Source organism: Denticeps clupeoides, chromosome 20, assembly GCF_900700375.1.
Source record: "Denticeps clupeoides chromosome 20, fDenClu1.1, whole genome shotgun sequence".
NCBI classification, from domain to species: domain Eukaryota; kingdom Metazoa; phylum Chordata; class Actinopteri; order Clupeiformes; family Denticipitidae; genus Denticeps; species Denticeps clupeoides.
The window spans coordinates 10,920,809-10,936,864 of record NC_041726.1 but is presented as its reverse complement, the minus strand read 5'-3'; the positions used below and the strand labels follow the sequence as shown (position 1 = coordinate 10,936,864).

At 45.2% G+C, this 16,056-nt stretch overlaps 1 protein-coding gene across 23 annotated transcripts in view; it reads right to left on the bottom strand.

Annotated features, from left to right (window-relative positions):
* macf1a (microtubule actin crosslinking factor 1a) overlaps positions 1 to 16,056 on the bottom strand; it is a 131,809-nt gene that overhangs the window by 6,149 nt on the left and 109,604 nt on the right. For 11 of the 23 annotated variants that reach the window (XM_028963287.1, XM_028963289.1, XM_028963290.1 and 8 more), the window contains 34 exons: positions 15,853 to 16,019; positions 15,190 to 15,349; positions 14,440 to 14,766; positions 13,993 to 14,077; positions 13,654 to 13,880; positions 13,321 to 13,527; positions 12,685 to 12,912; positions 12,253 to 12,471; positions 11,873 to 12,076; positions 11,335 to 11,343; positions 9,703 to 9,928; positions 9,348 to 9,574; positions 8,771 to 8,893; positions 8,573 to 8,674; positions 8,373 to 8,474; positions 8,100 to 8,273; positions 7,825 to 7,980; positions 7,544 to 7,741; positions 7,190 to 7,318; positions 6,845 to 7,027; positions 6,364 to 6,519; positions 6,038 to 6,244; positions 5,435 to 5,554; positions 5,118 to 5,287; positions 4,736 to 4,895; positions 4,353 to 4,547; positions 3,744 to 4,016; positions 3,473 to 3,661; positions 3,280 to 3,391; positions 2,632 to 2,789; positions 2,377 to 2,539; positions 2,144 to 2,298; positions 1,974 to 2,048; positions 758 to 775 (listed from right to left, as the gene is read on the bottom strand). In XM_028963287.1, the coding sequence (XP_028819120.1) occupies positions 758 to 775; positions 1,974 to 2,048; positions 2,144 to 2,298; positions 2,377 to 2,539; positions 2,632 to 2,789; positions 3,280 to 3,391; positions 3,473 to 3,661; positions 3,744 to 4,016; positions 4,353 to 4,547; positions 4,736 to 4,895; positions 5,118 to 5,287; positions 5,435 to 5,554; positions 6,038 to 6,244; positions 6,364 to 6,519; positions 6,845 to 7,027; positions 7,190 to 7,318; positions 7,544 to 7,741; positions 7,825 to 7,980; positions 8,100 to 8,273; positions 8,373 to 8,474; positions 8,573 to 8,674; positions 8,771 to 8,893; positions 9,348 to 9,574; positions 9,703 to 9,928; positions 11,335 to 11,343; positions 11,873 to 12,076; positions 12,253 to 12,471; positions 12,685 to 12,912; positions 13,321 to 13,527; positions 13,654 to 13,880; positions 13,993 to 14,077; positions 14,440 to 14,766; positions 15,190 to 15,349; positions 15,853 to 16,019 (5,604 nt within the window). The remainder of the gene's footprint in view (positions 1 to 757; positions 776 to 1,973; positions 2,049 to 2,143; positions 2,299 to 2,376; positions 2,540 to 2,631; positions 2,790 to 3,279; positions 3,392 to 3,472; positions 3,662 to 3,743; positions 4,017 to 4,352; positions 4,548 to 4,735; positions 4,896 to 5,117; positions 5,288 to 5,434; positions 5,555 to 6,037; positions 6,245 to 6,363; positions 6,520 to 6,844; positions 7,028 to 7,189; positions 7,319 to 7,543; positions 7,742 to 7,824; positions 7,981 to 8,099; positions 8,274 to 8,372; positions 8,475 to 8,572; positions 8,675 to 8,770; positions 8,894 to 9,347; positions 9,575 to 9,702; positions 9,929 to 11,334; positions 11,344 to 11,872; positions 12,077 to 12,252; positions 12,472 to 12,684; positions 12,913 to 13,320; positions 13,528 to 13,653; positions 13,881 to 13,992; positions 14,078 to 14,439; positions 14,767 to 15,189; positions 15,350 to 15,852; positions 16,020 to 16,056) is intronic. The other 12 variants (XM_028963297.1, XM_028963279.1, XM_028963281.1 and 9 more) reach the window with 5 other exon arrangements.

Here is a 16,056-nt window from a genome sequence, read left to right as displayed (position 1 = left end):
AACGGCAACCAGTTATCCTACGGATAACAACCAAGCATTTATCCATTTATGTAAATCCACAGGATGCCTCACTTTTTTACTAGTGAACAAGCCTCATTCTTAGCGTGAAGTGTTGTGCTTACGGTCAGTTTGAAAACAGTGCCCGAAGTCACTACTATGATTACTATTCTTCAGATCCCAGATTAACCATGTTTCAAGGTATTACCATACTAAATGTCCCATAATTGCATTAAATTAAAAAAGAATATGTATTATTATTATTCATATTATGGTAAAACAGTTTTATGTAACTAGTCTCGGCAGAGCTGATTGCTCTCCCCCCAAAAACCCTGATTAATCCCACGGCAAACCAATCCCCACAAATCACTGTTATCCATTCATATCAAATCCTTCCATGTCGACGGCATCCTGTTAGCGTTTAACACCGCAGATCACAAACTGAAGCCTGTGAAATCTTCTCCCACGCTAACAGTGCCCACAGGGAGGCCGGCTGGTACACTTGAGCAGCATCTCTGCACTCGGCGCTGCCAAAAACAGGAAATGCCTGGGCACAGGGCAGAATTCAGTGAACCACGGCCTTCTGGGAAAATTTAATGGCAACGAGACAGAAAACAGCCACCCTGTATGATGCCAGACGATGGACTTGACACCCATAGGATGCAGCAGGGAGCAGATTTCATAGGTTCAAGGCAAACACACACACACACACACACACACACACACACACACACAAAAAAAGCCACACCGGTAACTTTACCTGGTTCCCAAGGAAGAACTACAAAAAATCCAGCAGACATGGAGGAAGAATAAAAAAAATAAAAAAAAAAAAGGAAAGAAAGAAACAAAGAGAGGGGAAGTGAAATCATATGCATGGACAGAACAAGTCCTAAAGTGAATTTGCTCTACTACAAGACGCACACAAGAAAAAGTCAGGCTGCCTAAGGAATCACCATTCTTCTGAGGCTTCTGAACTGCACTTCTGTAATTACAATGTATGTCTGAGCCATATGATTATGGACAGTTTTGACGGGACAACTAAAAATCACAGTACACTGCTCTGCTCTTCTAGCCATAACCAGGTTAGAGTGCTCCTGCTGGATGGTGGGTGGAGCCAATGGGCAGCAAGTGAGTGAGGAGGACACACACGGACACACAGTTGGAAACAAGGATGGGCAGACGGAAGCGGAGATGGACACAGAGCACATAGAGGGACATCAGGAGAGGCAGGCTGGATCCAGGGCCTGTACGTGCAATGCGTTAGTGTAAGGTCAAGTCGTCAATATCATTAACCAGATGGTAATGATGTCGGTGGTAGAGACAGTGTGCACATAAACACACTGAAGACATGTGCAGTGGTCATGATCGTAGTCGCGTCCCCATCGTCAAATCGTACAGAAAAAGAATTTTGGGATTAAAAAGAAAAACTCATGCTCATTTCTGTTTGCACTATTACAGACGTATTCAGAAAAAATGCATTTACAGGTCACATGACCTATGAGCAGGAGATAAGGGTGCCTGCCAAAATCCATAAACGAAAATACCTAATGTGCAACAAAGACACACATTACTAAAAAACATGCCACATGCTATATAAGATCAATAATTTATAGCAGTATGAGATTCTAAGAATTGAAACTTTTTACCACGACCTCCAGGCACAAATGACAAATATCATGTTGCTATGGCAACAAACCTGCCAAGATTTGGTAAATTATGATTAGCCATTGTATTGAATCACGCAACGTACCATGAGAGGGGAGAAAAGTTTTATTTGTCGACAAATGTCACTTTTTTTAAGTCTGTAATGGGAACGCGACTACTGCTGAGGTCATTAGTTGGTTGCCGATGTGATGTAGTGCGGAGATTATGGGCACCTTTAACCTCATTATGGCATGAATCGTTAACAAACAACATATCTATATACAATATTTTTATTGTATTATTACTGCTCTTTATTACTGCTCTGTACTCACCCTGTACTTGTTCTCTCCAATCTGCTCCACCTGGAACCTCTTGGCACACTTACACTGCGCCACTTGCCTAGTAACCTGGACACAGAAAACAGACAAAATAAAAAATAAAATAAATAAAAATCTCCACATTTTGGAATTTTGCGGAAAAATCATTCAGACTCTTAGTTGACCTCATCTTCGATCTTGTCTGCATCAGTTGTCGGTCTGTAGGCGTCCTTGTTGGGGTGCAGGGCTGCCACAAACTCGTAGTAGTCGATGTAACCATCACCGTCGCGATCGAAGATATCAGCCACGGCAGTCATCTCCAACTTGCTGGTGGGGAACTCTGCCAGGGAAAATGATTTTTTTTAAATAACAGAGCGCAGTAAGATCCAGAGGACAGACCTGGGTCAGGTGGACGTACTGGAGGCCAGGATCCCGTCAATGAACTCCTGCCGGGTGATCTTGCCATCCTGGTCTTTGTCGATACGCCGGAAGAAGTCCATGACGCGAGATTTCTTGTGGTTCATCCAGCGCATGTACTTCTTACGCCAAACATCAAAATCGAAGTTTGCAAACTCCTTCAGCTGAAGAGCAGAAAAGACACACAGAAGCCGATGTGAAGAGCTGTTATAGCGACAGCAGGTTCAGTCGCAATGAGGGCGGACACCACGCGTACCTCCTCAAGCCGGTCGAGGGCATCGTTGAGTTTCCTCTGACGGTCAAGTGCAAGCAGCCAAACCTGCTGCCATCGCGAGCAGAGCTGCGTCAGGCGAGGGTTGCCCCCGGTTACCTGCACTGGAGTGTGCTGCTGTTGTGGTTGCTGCTGGTGTTTGCCTGTGATAGAAAATGGATATTGCTGGTACAACTTGATTGGTTTTTATTCCATTTTAAATTGTACATTTGTTAAGTGTTATTTCCCTTAAGACAAATATGCATGTAGGAGAATACATTACTATTAAAGATTTATATAAATTTGACATAAAAAGGCTATTTGGATTGTCTAGGGGTGTTAGTAGATTAGATACTCGCCTATGAACCAGCAGACCACAAAATCACAGGTTCAATCCCCACTTACTACCATTGTATCCTTGCGCAAGACACTTCAACCCTGAGTGTCTCCAGGGGGACTGTCCCTGATTGTAAGTCGTTCTGGATAAGGGCGTCTAATAAATGTTGTAAATGTAAACTAATAAACTTATTCCGCTCCTTTCAAATTTCATCATCCTGGAGCAGATGTGACTCTAGCGCAGGACTCAGCCACTCTGCAGAATTCATGTGAACCCTGCCTAAACCTTGTAACTGTTTGGAGGTGGCAATGACTTACGGGCTCCCCTCCTCTCTGCCAGGCTGCTGGGCTGCTCTGTTGGTTTCCTCTTGTAGGTCTTGGTCACCCGGTCCACGTCAGGCTGCTTCCGGGTCATCTCCTCCATAAAAGCCTGAAAAAACAGTGTGTGTGAGTAAAAGGAAAGAGAAAAAAAAAGCAATGAACAATGAATAAGAAATAAGCTCGGGCCAACCTGGTGCTCCCCGATCAGTGTTTTGAGTTGGGGGATGTCCTGGGGCAGGGCCTCCATGTCTCTCTGGATGAGAGTTGCCTCTGCAAACTGCAGCCACGCCAGCAGGTCCTCCAGGAGAGCAGCGTTGTTCTGCAGCTCGGTCAGAGCCGTGTCCAGGCGCTGCTCGTGCTGTTTGGTCCACGTCAGCACCTGTAAACACCACAAATGCAAGCTCTGATGTCTGGGGGCAACCTATTGCATAGTTTGAAGGACTCTGCTAGAGGGACCACACCTCCTCGAAGCGTGCCCTGATGATGGTGATCCAGTGTTTGATGGTGGTGATGCAGTCCGGGTGGCAGACGGCCAGGATGGCCTCCCCCATACCGGCTGCCTTGTTCACATCCACCCTCTTCTCCTCCACCGTCTGCATGAAGTCCCGGTGGGTGCGCAGCAGCACCTGCAGGGTCTCCACGTCTTCAGGCAGGACGCCGCGGAAACGCAGGGACTGCTCCGCCTCCGACAGCCACTCCAGCAGCATCTGCACGGCTCCGCGAAACTCCTCTGCCTAAAGAGAGGAACATGAACAAAAATAGAAGGAATGACATGGGATGATCCATGTTCTATATTTCCGCTACTAAAAAAATGCAATAAAATGTATGCAATAAAATCACTAACTTGCACAAAAATACAAGATAATACAAGCACTTAAGTTCAAAATAAGATTACGTAATTGTCAACAATCTGCAATGAAAGTGATCGGTTTTGTCATGTGACATTTAGTGAGCAGTGGGCCACCAAGAAAGGCGCCCGAGGAGCAGTGTGTGTTCAGGATATGAACCCGCAACCCTTAGGTTATGATTCAGTTTCCTTACTATCAGTTCACTTCAAATATGGAACAGACCTGTTTAAGTGCATGCTGGAGGCGGGTCTGTTTGGAGACCGACAGGGCACACACTGTGTCCCAGCGGTTGCTCAGCTCCTGCAGTTGAACTTTGACCCAAGCGGTGTCATCGCGCCCGGTCTCCATGAGCTCCCGTGCTGAGCGCTTCAGAGCCTGAACACTGCTGGTCCTCTTTCCCAGCTCCTTCTGGAAGGCCTGTGTTAGCATAACAGGAGAGGTCATAAGGAACACGTTTCACCCCAGCAATTAACATAATGGCCTAACGAGGAGTAATTTCTGTCCTTCGTTAACACTGAGCTCAATCACATATCAGATGTGCTTAATGGCTGCTTTGCTTTTAGCTACCTTAATTAGACCATGAATGAGTTTCAGTACATCAGTACCTTATGTGAGTCCATGAGATTGGACACCAGGTCCAGGTCTCCATGGACAGGTTGGTCTTCACTCAGCTGGGGTTCCACTCTGTACAGCCAGTCCACAAGAGCTTGCAGGGCCTCGGCAAACTGACCCGAGAACAGCAGTGCCTCCTCCAGCTTGTGCTGCCTGAAGGTAATTCAGAGCGTAAACAGGGTAAACCCAGACGTGCCAGAATAATAATAATAATCCATTCCTTATCGCCAAATGACTAAACAGTAATTTAGTAAAAGTCACTGCCAATTCTTGTGATCTTGATTATGGTTTCATAGTATTAAGCCATAGTCTTAAATGAATGACCAGTACTTAGTTAGAATCTGTCAGAAAGGCCTTTCCGGACTCCTCGCTTACCTTTCCACACTCTTCCCACATACGGTGTCCCACTTGTCTCGGACCTCGCCCAAGAGGTTGTCTAGTTTCTGAGTGTCGGTGGGCAAGGTGGCTTTGTCCCTCATGGCTCTCCCAGAGCGGACTGTGGTGTCGTACACGGGCTGTTTGGAGCCGAGTGCCTTCTGAAACTCCTGTTAACCAAAAAAATGATAAACATATAAGATAGACAGAATTTGAATGAAGCATTTAATACATTCTTAGCTTTTCCATCTTTGCATCCTTTGTGAAGCAGCCCAGTGCAGTGATTTGCAGATATGTGTGTGAAGAGTGAGACCAACCTTGTGCTTGGCCAGCTGTGTTTTGATCTTGTCCGGCTCATTGGAGATCTCCAGTTCAGAGTCCAGGCGGCTCTCTGCTTCCTCCAGCCAGTCCATCAGTTTCCTCCACGCCTCATGGAACTGCACAAGAGCATATGTTCACAGCAAATCTTTTTTTGTTTTGTTGCCAACATTGTTTTATTGGAATATCAATGTTATGCAAACATAACATATGTTTTAAAGTTTAAATCTGAACAAAAAAAAAAAAGCCCATAACCCATCCCAGCTCCATCAAACTTCCACAGTATATAAACATAAATAAAGTGAGAATAAAGTGAGAATAAAGTCGATAAGACAGCCAAGACAATATTCATGTGCATATACATACACACACACATTAATCTGGAATCTCCTGAAGATCAGTAACTTTAGAACTGAATGGTTGCCATTTATGATAAAACCTTTTGGTTGCCCTTCTTTAGGTGCAATTTTTTCAATGGTTTTTCTAAGCCACTGTGATGTAGTTGGAACACTAGTGGACTTTCCAGTGAGGTAATACAGGACGTCTAGCTATTAAAGAGTAAAACGCTATCACATCTTGCTCAGGTAAGTGGTCATTCGCACCTGTTTGGCCCTCTTGCGCGCCTCATCCAGATGTCTGCCCCTGTCCAGAGAGCGCTGCACCAGCTTGTCCCAGCGCGCCTGCACACTCAGCAGCAGGTTCTTGATCAGCACCACATCCTGCTTGAGGCTGGCGAAGCGCAGCTGTGATCCAGTTTTCTCCAGAGCCAGAACCTGCTCCCGGTGGGTGTTCACCTCATTCACAAAAACCTGCTCAGGCACAAATAAAAAAGAAATTAAATAAATAACTTTCCATTTGTTACGCAAAGCACCATTATTTAATATTGATTTATTTTAAAGAAACCAAAATTTGTCGACATTTCACTCACTTTGTGCTCATCGATCTGGAAGAGCACCGTGTCCAGGATGAGGCTGGGTGGCTGCACCATGTTGAGGGTCTGCTCTGCCTGGGTCAGCCAGTTTATCGTGTCCTGCAGGGACGTCTGGAACCCAGTGGCCAGGGCCACCGCCTCCTCCAGCTTCCCCTGGAGCCACCAAAATTTTATGGTCAAGGAATGGAAGGAAGAGTGCTGTAATTTGCTTTTCACTCCCAATAGCAAAATGTTAAACCACAATTTTTTTGAATAATTTAAAAAAAATCGTAAAAGCACGTCCTCCAATTTTATTGTTAAATATCTATCAACTGTCATTTATCCAGAAAGGAAATTACTTTCACCATTTTGAGGTGAGATACAAAAACCCAAATAACAAGTTTTTTGCAAAGCACAAAGGAAAAATATAATATGATGTGTTAAAAAGACCTTAAACATGTTGAGGGCCACTTCTGGTTATCATAAAATCTTCACATACCCTTCTGTCATCCATCTTGCTATTCAGGCTGGCCCACTTGTTCTGCAACAGTGCAAGGTTCTGCTGGGTCTGGGTGGCACCAGGACTTCCCTCCTCCCCTCCTCTGGCCAGCAGCATGGACTCTCCCTGGTCCAGCAGCCGATGGTACTGTTCACCCCGCTGCGCCAGCTGCTCTTGCAGTTCCTGCGCACGGACACACACGGTGATTCTTAGATGTCTCCACTGCAGCAGATGCACTATTGGCCATCGAGGTCACTTCAAACTAAATGAAGGTCTGAGGTTGCGGAGTCATGGTGATTTCAGGTTTGCAGCGGCGCAGTGAACGGGTGCGTGGGTGTTAGTTACCATGTGCTGCTGTAGCTGCTCCCTGGCAGTCTCCGGCAGGCCTCCGGTGGGTTTGGCGGCCGACAGCTGGCTCTCCGTTCTCCTCAGCCACTGCAGGAACTCCTCCAGCTCGCCATGGAAACCCTCCGCCTGCACAAAGATGAATTAGACATGATGATGATCCATTTGATGCATCTTGCAGCGGTGAGTTCACAGCCCTGCTTCGTTGAATAGCACTGGGCCCGTTAAGATGATCATTCTGGCATTCTGGTTTAACCCTCATCATTTATAACAGGATAATGATAATCTACAGTAATTTACAGGTTTAGATTAATTCTTAATCTTTTCAAGGTTTTATTAAAAAAAATGAATTACCAGCTGCAGTGCAGCCTCCAGAAGTTTCCTGCGCTCCTCTGTCTTCAGCAGGAGGTTCTCCCAGCTGCGGTTCAGCTCGTCCAGCTGGTCTCGGAGGTGGCTGGCCTCGTCCCCGGGACTGGACTCCAGCAGTTCTGAGCCAGCACGGTTGACTGTCTCAACCGTAGCCCGATGGGAAAGAACATCGTTCCTCAGCACCTGAACATCAGACAGACAGACAGACAGGCCTGTCATCAATCAGCCTCTGATGACACTTTTAGGAAGGACAGTAAAACACATACGTGGTGTTTGGCCAGTTCAATCTCAATGGCCTTGGGGTCAGAGCTGACAGGTCGCTGGGTGTCCAGGGTGGTGTGAGTGTGCCTCAACCAGGACTGCAGCTCTGACAGGGCATGCTGGAACTGACCCAGGGCCAAGAGCGCCCCCTCCAGTTTATGCTAAGCGAGAGAAGGGAAAGGAAGAGAATATTACAAAATTTAATATTCTGTTGTAAATGTAACTGACTAATCAATATAATGCTAATCTACAGTAATTAACAGGATATACTGGTCCTGACCTGTCTGAGGGTGATCTTGTCCGCCAAATTCTCCCAGAGGTGCCTGAGCTCAGTCAGGGGCTCCTGGATCATGTCCTTGTCTGTCTGATCGGTGACTTTCTTCAGCAATAGCTCCCCCTGGTGGCAAAGCTTCTCCATGTCGATTTGCTGCTGGTACACCTCCACTTTGTATTGCTGCTCATCGGGGAGGAAGAGAAAACAGAAAGGCAGTTAGGGTTGAGAACGTGGGAACGTGCCAGTGGAATGGATCTGGCATTTCGGGATGATTTGCACCTTGAGTTCTTCAATCTGCTGTTTGACTGTGCTCAAATCTGTCCCGACAGGTGGCATGTCACAAAGCTTGATGACCGCATTGTCCAGGTAGTCAAACATGCCCTACAAGACCAGACGCAGAGGAACTGGTTAGAACATCATTACACATGTAACTGGTATCCTTTTGATGTAACGAAAGTGAAGCAAGCTGTGACAGAGACCTGTAATGCATCTTGGAACTGTACAGAGGCAGTCATGGCGTCATCCAGCCGCTCCATCCTCTCTCTCCACGTTCGATTGAGACCCTCCCAGGCACCATTCATCTGGGACAGGGCAGGAATACAAAATAAATGAGCCATTCCAAAATGAAAAATCCCCCTACGGTCACTTAGTCACCATTGACTAGACCATACTCTTACCTCATCAATGGTTTTCTTGACCTCAGGTTTCTCAGTCTCCCCACAGGCGAAGATGAGGTCGGCTCCCAGTGTGCGGACAATCTCCAACTCCTCCCTTAGACCATCAGTTTCTGCCTTAATTGCCTGAGAGTGAAATAAATAATATTTATATGAATCTATAAAATCTTCCGCTGACGGCCACCTCATTTACATTTACAGCATTTACCAGATGACCTTATCCAGAGCGACTTACAATCAGTAGTTACAGGGACAGTCCCCCTGGAGACATCTTGCTCAGGGACACAATGGTAGTAAGTGTATGGTAGTATGGTTCTTCTGGTTCATAGGCGAGTGTTTTACCCACTAGGCTACTACCATACTTGTTACCTCATTGCCACATCAGTACTAGTATTGGGGCAGTGGTGGCCTAGCAGTTAAAGAAGTGGTCCCGTAATCAGAAGGTTTCCGGTTCAAATCCCGATTTTCCCACCACTGCATGTTTTTCTGTGAATTTATTGTACAATACGAGTCCCTAGAAACTGTTATTCCAGTATAATTGGCATTAAATATTCTGAAGCTGGACAGTTTCAACACTGACCTCTGCTGCCTCGATCTGCTGTTTGATGAGCGAGGGGTCGACTCCAGGGTCTTCCAGATCCTTCACAATGTCCTGGGAGTCCCTCAGAGTGCTGAGCAGTGCGGCCATGTCGGCCCAGAACTTTCCGGCCAGGTCCAGAACGTCCTGCAGCTTGGCCTCACGCTCCTCTGCACGCTGCCGGATCTCATCCCACAGAGAGCGCAGACGCAGGAGACGAGAACGAACCACTGAGAAAAAGCAAGACAGGAAATCCTCAAAACATCTCAAAACTGAATTTGGGCCAAATGGTTAAAATGATGAATGCTGTCTGTATGGTGTAAACTCCAACAGTTGATGTCTGTTGATGTTTGTTTACCCTGAGCAGCAGGGTCATCGTGAGAAGCCCTGGTGATGACCTCTTCCCCACGGGCACACAGGGCGCTGAAGGAGGGCAGTAGCTTGTCCAGTTCCAGTCCCGCAGCCCGGTGTTCTGCTAGCTGCTCCCGGATCTTCTCCACCTCGGCCGCCACAGGTGGGGGCTGCCTCAACCTCTGCACTGCTGCCTCCAGGGTCTCCAGCAAGGGGTCCATCTTATCATGGAACTGATTAATAAAAAAAAGTGGCAAGGTGTGAAGGCTACTGAGAGAAGATCATTATTAACACGCGTCTCTTTGGGGAGCTCAAGTACAAACCGAGAGTTTATATAAAAAAATTTAAAACAAATAAATAAAAAATGGGAATCTCTTCTGCTCACATCCACATGCATCCAAGGAGAACATGAGTACGCCGACATTTAAACAGATTTGATTAATGATATGACAAATGGCTACCAATGAATTCTAAAAATGCTTATGGTTCACAGCGCATGAAAGTCTGAAATACAGTAATACTTTACCTTTAAAATGACCTATAAGCTGTCAATAAGATTCAAGATACAAAAAAATAAACTTCAGGAAGTTATATTCTTTTATACAGTCAACTCTTGGTCCAAAGGTTTACCTTTATGCTTTATTGGATTTCATTCTATGATATTCAAATTTTTGAGATGCATTAGGATCTACTGTATACTAATAAATACATCAGAAACTGTGACATAATAGTATATTTAGCCCCAAAAAAGGCCAAATAATAGGGTTCTAATAAAAAAATGTCAGTCTTACATGACAAACTATAGTTTTTCTAACTGTGATGCACACGCACCTTTCTATATCTGTGTTTATTTTATCCTCAATGTGGTATCCTCACTAACTGCATATTTGAATTGAGTATGAACAATGGATGATATCCATATTAGGGAGTAAAATGTCCTACTGTGTAAACTAGCTGAATAGACTTCTGATACTATATTTTAAAATAGGTCATAATGGCAACACTTGGACAGCAAAGTAGGATTAATATTTGATTCATTGTGCAGCCATAATTCAACAGATTCCTTCTGTATGTCTGCTGCTGCACTGAGGCTTACTGAATGCTGTAATACCCAAAGAATGTGTAGAATAAACACATTCTAAATGTGAGCGTGCTGTAATTCATGGCTGCCATCTCAAGGTCCATTTCCAAAAACACTGCAGCTGTAGTTTCACTAAATTTTTCGAAATGTCTGGACACTGCGGAGGAATATTTTGGTAAAAAAAAATAAAAAATGCGAGCAGCGACTCTGTCTCATGAGGGACTGGTTAAATTTTATCTTTAATAAAAAAAATAATAAAAAAAAGGAGTTAAAACCTCAGTGCTGTTAGTGAGGGGGAAGACCACGGGCCACAGGGAGAAATAAATCAGCATGTTAGTTTCAAACGGGGAACAACAGGCCTCTTCTACGGCAGGTAACAACTTGCATCACTTGTCTGCAGGTGTGTTCATGCCTGAAGAGTTATCAATAAGGCAAAATATAATGTGCAGGGGTCTAGGCAGCAGACACTACTGTCTAGGTTGATATTTTTTCATTCAGTCTGTGTATGTAAGTGTGTGAAAATCTGTGTGAATATACAGGGGGCAAAGACACTCTTACCTCTACCAGCTGAGTTGTGGTGAGTTGCAGTGATGCAGTGGAGACAATGGTATGTGAGTGCACGCACACACACACACACACATATATACACACAGCACAGCACATCCGCAATGGATGAGTGATGGGGTGGGTCACACACAGGATGGATGGTTGGATGGATGGATGGATGGATGGATGGATGAAATTGATGCCGCAGGGTTGGGAAGCATGTGAGGGGAATGAGGAGAGGGATTTCAGGTGGCAGGAGGGAAATGGTTTGGGGTTAGGAAGGGGACGTGGGGTGGAGAAACAGTACAGTGTGTTAGATCAATAGCATGCAAACAAGCCAGCAAGCTCAACGCCAGAAACAGTCACGTCTCAAACCAGCGACACTTAATGTCTAAAAAGCAACATTGTATACAAAAAATTTTTTTTTTAATTTAACATCAATTTACATAAATATCTAAAATTGATACACTATACAATATCTAATGTTGAATTGTGCCCTATTGTAGTTGGAAAAAGCAGCAGACTATGGAGTTTAAAATGTGTCATATACCTGCGCAGACTGCGACACGGCCTCATCCAATGCTGATGCACGACCTTTGACCTCCTCTTTGATTGCCAGGTAGCGTTTTTCGGCGCCGCTGTAACGTTGCCTCACCATCGCCCCCTCCTGGGCACTCAACTCAGCCATCTGAGGGCCAATTTTCAGCAGCTTGTCAATGTGGGGTTTGTGCTCGGCTATGGACTCTCTTAGGAGCTGAAAAAAATAAATAGAATTAATCTTATTGTTCACTCATCAAACAAATTTGCCATTTATTCAACAAATAATCAGCTACTATTTTTTCGCCTACTGTTTTGTCATTACTGCTTTAAAAAATACTTTTTAACAGCAATCACGACTACCCGCTTCTGGGTCCTCCTTATCAACCTCACCCTCATCTGGTCTTGCTGAAGCCGCAGAGTCTCTGTGTCGATGGCTGGTGGAGGCAGCTGGGAGATGAGTGTTTCAGTCTCTCCCAGCCAAGGTTCCAGCTCTTCGTACGTCTCCCAGAACCGAGCCACCAGTACCTGGGCCTGCTCAAGAGCTGAGAAACGCTCCGAGTGGGTATGGCTCACTGCCTCGTATCGAGTGCTCAGAGAAGCAGTCTTTGTCTGAAGGGGAGGGAATAATTACAGCCTCTGAATTATTTTATTCTGTGAATTATTTTATTAATTCACAAGTCATTTAAATTTGAATCATTTATTATGTTTTGTGAACAGCTGATAACTGTTAACAATGAAGTTTCTTAAAACCCCATAATACGCTTCTTATAGCTAGTCTAATATTATATACACAGGACTTTATTGCTTTTGGCTCCTATTTACCTTCAGTGCATCCCTCTGCTGGTCAGTGCAGGCCTCCAGGATGTCGTCCAGTGTCTTCAGGAGCTGTTCAACCGTGTCTTTGTGGCGAATGATGTCAATGTTGAAAGCCCTCTGTACCTGCAGCTGAGCCACGGTCACATCAGGCTCCAGACTGAGGGGTCCCAAAGACGCCAACTTCCTCTCAGTCTCGCCCAGCCAGGCAAGCTCTGCATCCACCACCTCCTCATACTGATAGGGAAGGACATGCAACGTTAGAATGTCCTATATAAACAAAACCACATTTTTCAACAGAATCATCCAAATAACAAAATGTACATCAGAATCTTAAATTAATCTGTGAAAAATAAACAGTATTACATAGCTGCTGTCAATGATTGAGTTAGAGTGTTAAGTATAAATATTATGGATAAATGTTAATATGAATGGATTCATATAGTATATTCAGACTGACTCATTCAACTATTCACTATTATTGCTAATTAAGTAAGTAAAAAAAGTTTCTTTGCTATACAGTAGTTGCGATAATACTCATATTGCTCAGATAACAAAAACTAATAACTCATTTCTAAATGCTACAGTTGTTCTACAGAATAACAAAATATTTATTACAAGATAACTGGCATGTGAGTGCATTACCTGTTGCGACCTCTGGATGGCAGCCTGTACAAGCTGCACTCGCTGCGTGATTGTTTCGTCAGCTTGGCGGTAGCGCTGGTTGGCATCTGCCACCAGGCGGTCCAGGCCCTCGCGGGCACGCCACGGCACCAAGTCCAGGAGGGCGCTGCTCACCTCATTGACTGTGTCCAGGACAAGGCGCTTTTCTGCTGATATGCATTTCAGCTCCTGTTGAACACATGCAAGCACATCAATAAAAAACATGCGCTAAAATTGACTAACTAGCCACAGAAACGTTCAGTCAGTCTGTTTAATCAAATATGGCTCATGTAAATTCCAGAGGAGGTTGCTCACCTTTTGTCTCTCTTGATAGGCCGGTGTGGTGTCCGGCTCCATGTTGTTCAGCTCTGCTTCCACTGCATCCAGCCACTGGGTGAGGTCTTCATTGGCGCTGGCGAATCGAGTGGCCAGCTGCAGGGCCTGCTCCAGGGTCCGGAGAGCCTTGCTGCTGCCAGCGGTCATCTCAGCGTAGCGGCTCTTGATGCTGTCCAGCTTCTCCTGGATCAGTAGCACTTCCTCACCTGTGGAAGATAACACTCTTCACTTCAGCTTAAGGCCCAGAGAAATCCAATAGTACAAAGTAAGGCACAAATGTTAAACAACATTAAGGGGTCAAAGGTTACGAAACTCTACCTGTAGTCTGTTTCAGTAAAGCTTGTCCATTCTTAATAGCCTGGTCAACCGTTTTCTTCCTGCTTACAATCTCCTCGTTCAGTGACTACATGAAATAAAGAGAAAGGATGAGGTGCAAATACTGAGAGACACTCAGGGTTAAATGTCTTGCTCACATACACAATGGTAGTTACTGGGGTTTAAACCTGGGACTCTGTGGTCTTCTGGTTCATTACTACCACCGTTGAATATTAATTAGGGCTATCAATCTATTACATGAGTCTCAATTAAACCTAGACTTAAAGCTATAAAACATACTTAAACTATGACTGAGACAAGTGTGGGAAATAGACTCAAGACAGGGAGTGACTCAGAGATGATCTTTTAAATATAAAACACCCTGCAGATGCTGAGGATTTCCATCCTGCTTGAGTCACGTGACCCTAATCCTCTGTCCCAGGCCCGTACCAGTGTGTGCTTGTGCTGCTGGGCGAGCAGGTCAGGCTGGTAGCTCTGCACAGACACTTCCGCCAGCCTCTGGGCCACCTCCGCCAGCCAGTTTAGCACCTCTACTTCCTCCTCTCCAAACAGCTGCGCGTTAGCCAGGGCCTGTTCCAGCATGGCCTCCCGACGCGAGCACCAGTCCCGCAGCTCAGTGTGCCCGCTGCACACCGCCCCGACACGCTCCCTCAGCCAATCGCGGTCCGCTGTACAACTCAGCGGCGACAGCGATTGGCCCACAGCCTCCAGGTGCTGCACCTCTGCCCACCTTGAGGCCACCTCCTCTTGGAGGGCCTGATATTCAGCACCAGGTTTGATCAGGTGAAAGATGGACAAAGGAAAGTGAAGGAAAATAAGGAAGTGAAAAGACAAATGACAATGAATAACATAAAATTAAAAAAAAATCAAGTAAACATTGAACACAAACAACTAAACAAAGATATTAGAATGCACATAATAATAATAACAAATTAAAATGATTAAAAGGTATTAAAGAAATGCATGAGCAAACAAAACCATGAAACTCAAGCCAAAACTCAACAAAAATAGGTCTATGTAACAGTCATGAATGGTAGTTGTGCAAGTGGCCTTGTTTGATGACCAAGGTCCCCACTGAAGTCCTTGTGGTAGAACGTTTCTGGATGCCTGAGGCCTAATTGCCTGGTGAAGGAGGCTCCCAGATGTTCAGTCAGAATACACCTGAGAGAGGTGTGGTACCTTGTGTTTGGTGATCTGCTGGGTGATTTTGGAGGTCTGGGTGCCCATAGGCTCGGCGGTGCTCAGGCGCCTCTCCGTGGCACTCAGCCACTCTCCCAGTGGTTCCACCGCCTCATGGAACTGGAGCGCAAGGACCTGCAGCTCCTCCAGCTGGCGCTGCCTGCAGCCGGGAAACAACACAGGACTAAGTTGAGATGAACAGTAAACGTGCAATCTGATCGACAGGTGGAATCTGGAAATGTGACATTAAGGGCACTATTTTCATACATAACCTGTTTTATATGTTTATTTATTGTGATTCCTTCCTCTAGTGAACAGGGCCCATGCTAAACACGTAGCACCAAGCTTAGCACCAGTTTGAAAAAAGTGGTTACATGTATTTAAAGTTATCCATTGTTATTAGTTTATCGATTTACTGTCAACTATTTTTATTCTTATTTATGGATTTTTAGCTATTTCTGTATTTTGCAGTACTAAAAAAAAAACAGCGCCAGACTATCCCTTTGAGAGATTGATTTAGTCTGATTAGTTTTAATTTCCTTTGTAAGTTGATTTGTAAATGTAATCCACTGTAATGTAACTGAACCATGGTAGGTTCTGTTATTCGTATAATAACACTGGTTATTTTATCTAAGGAGATATGCTGAAGACGTTTCTGCCCACCTAGCAGACGCTTTCTCCAGCAGGGTGCTCCAACGCTGGCTCAGGCTCTCCAGCTGTTTCTCAATCTTATCCTTGTCCTGCGTCTCAGCGGTGGCAGCGATGCGCTCTCCCTCCGCCCGAATCATCTCCACGGTCCCGCGCCGGTCGTCCAGCAACCGCTGTAAGAGCTGAACCAGAAGGGCAGAAATTAGCTTTTTGTCCACG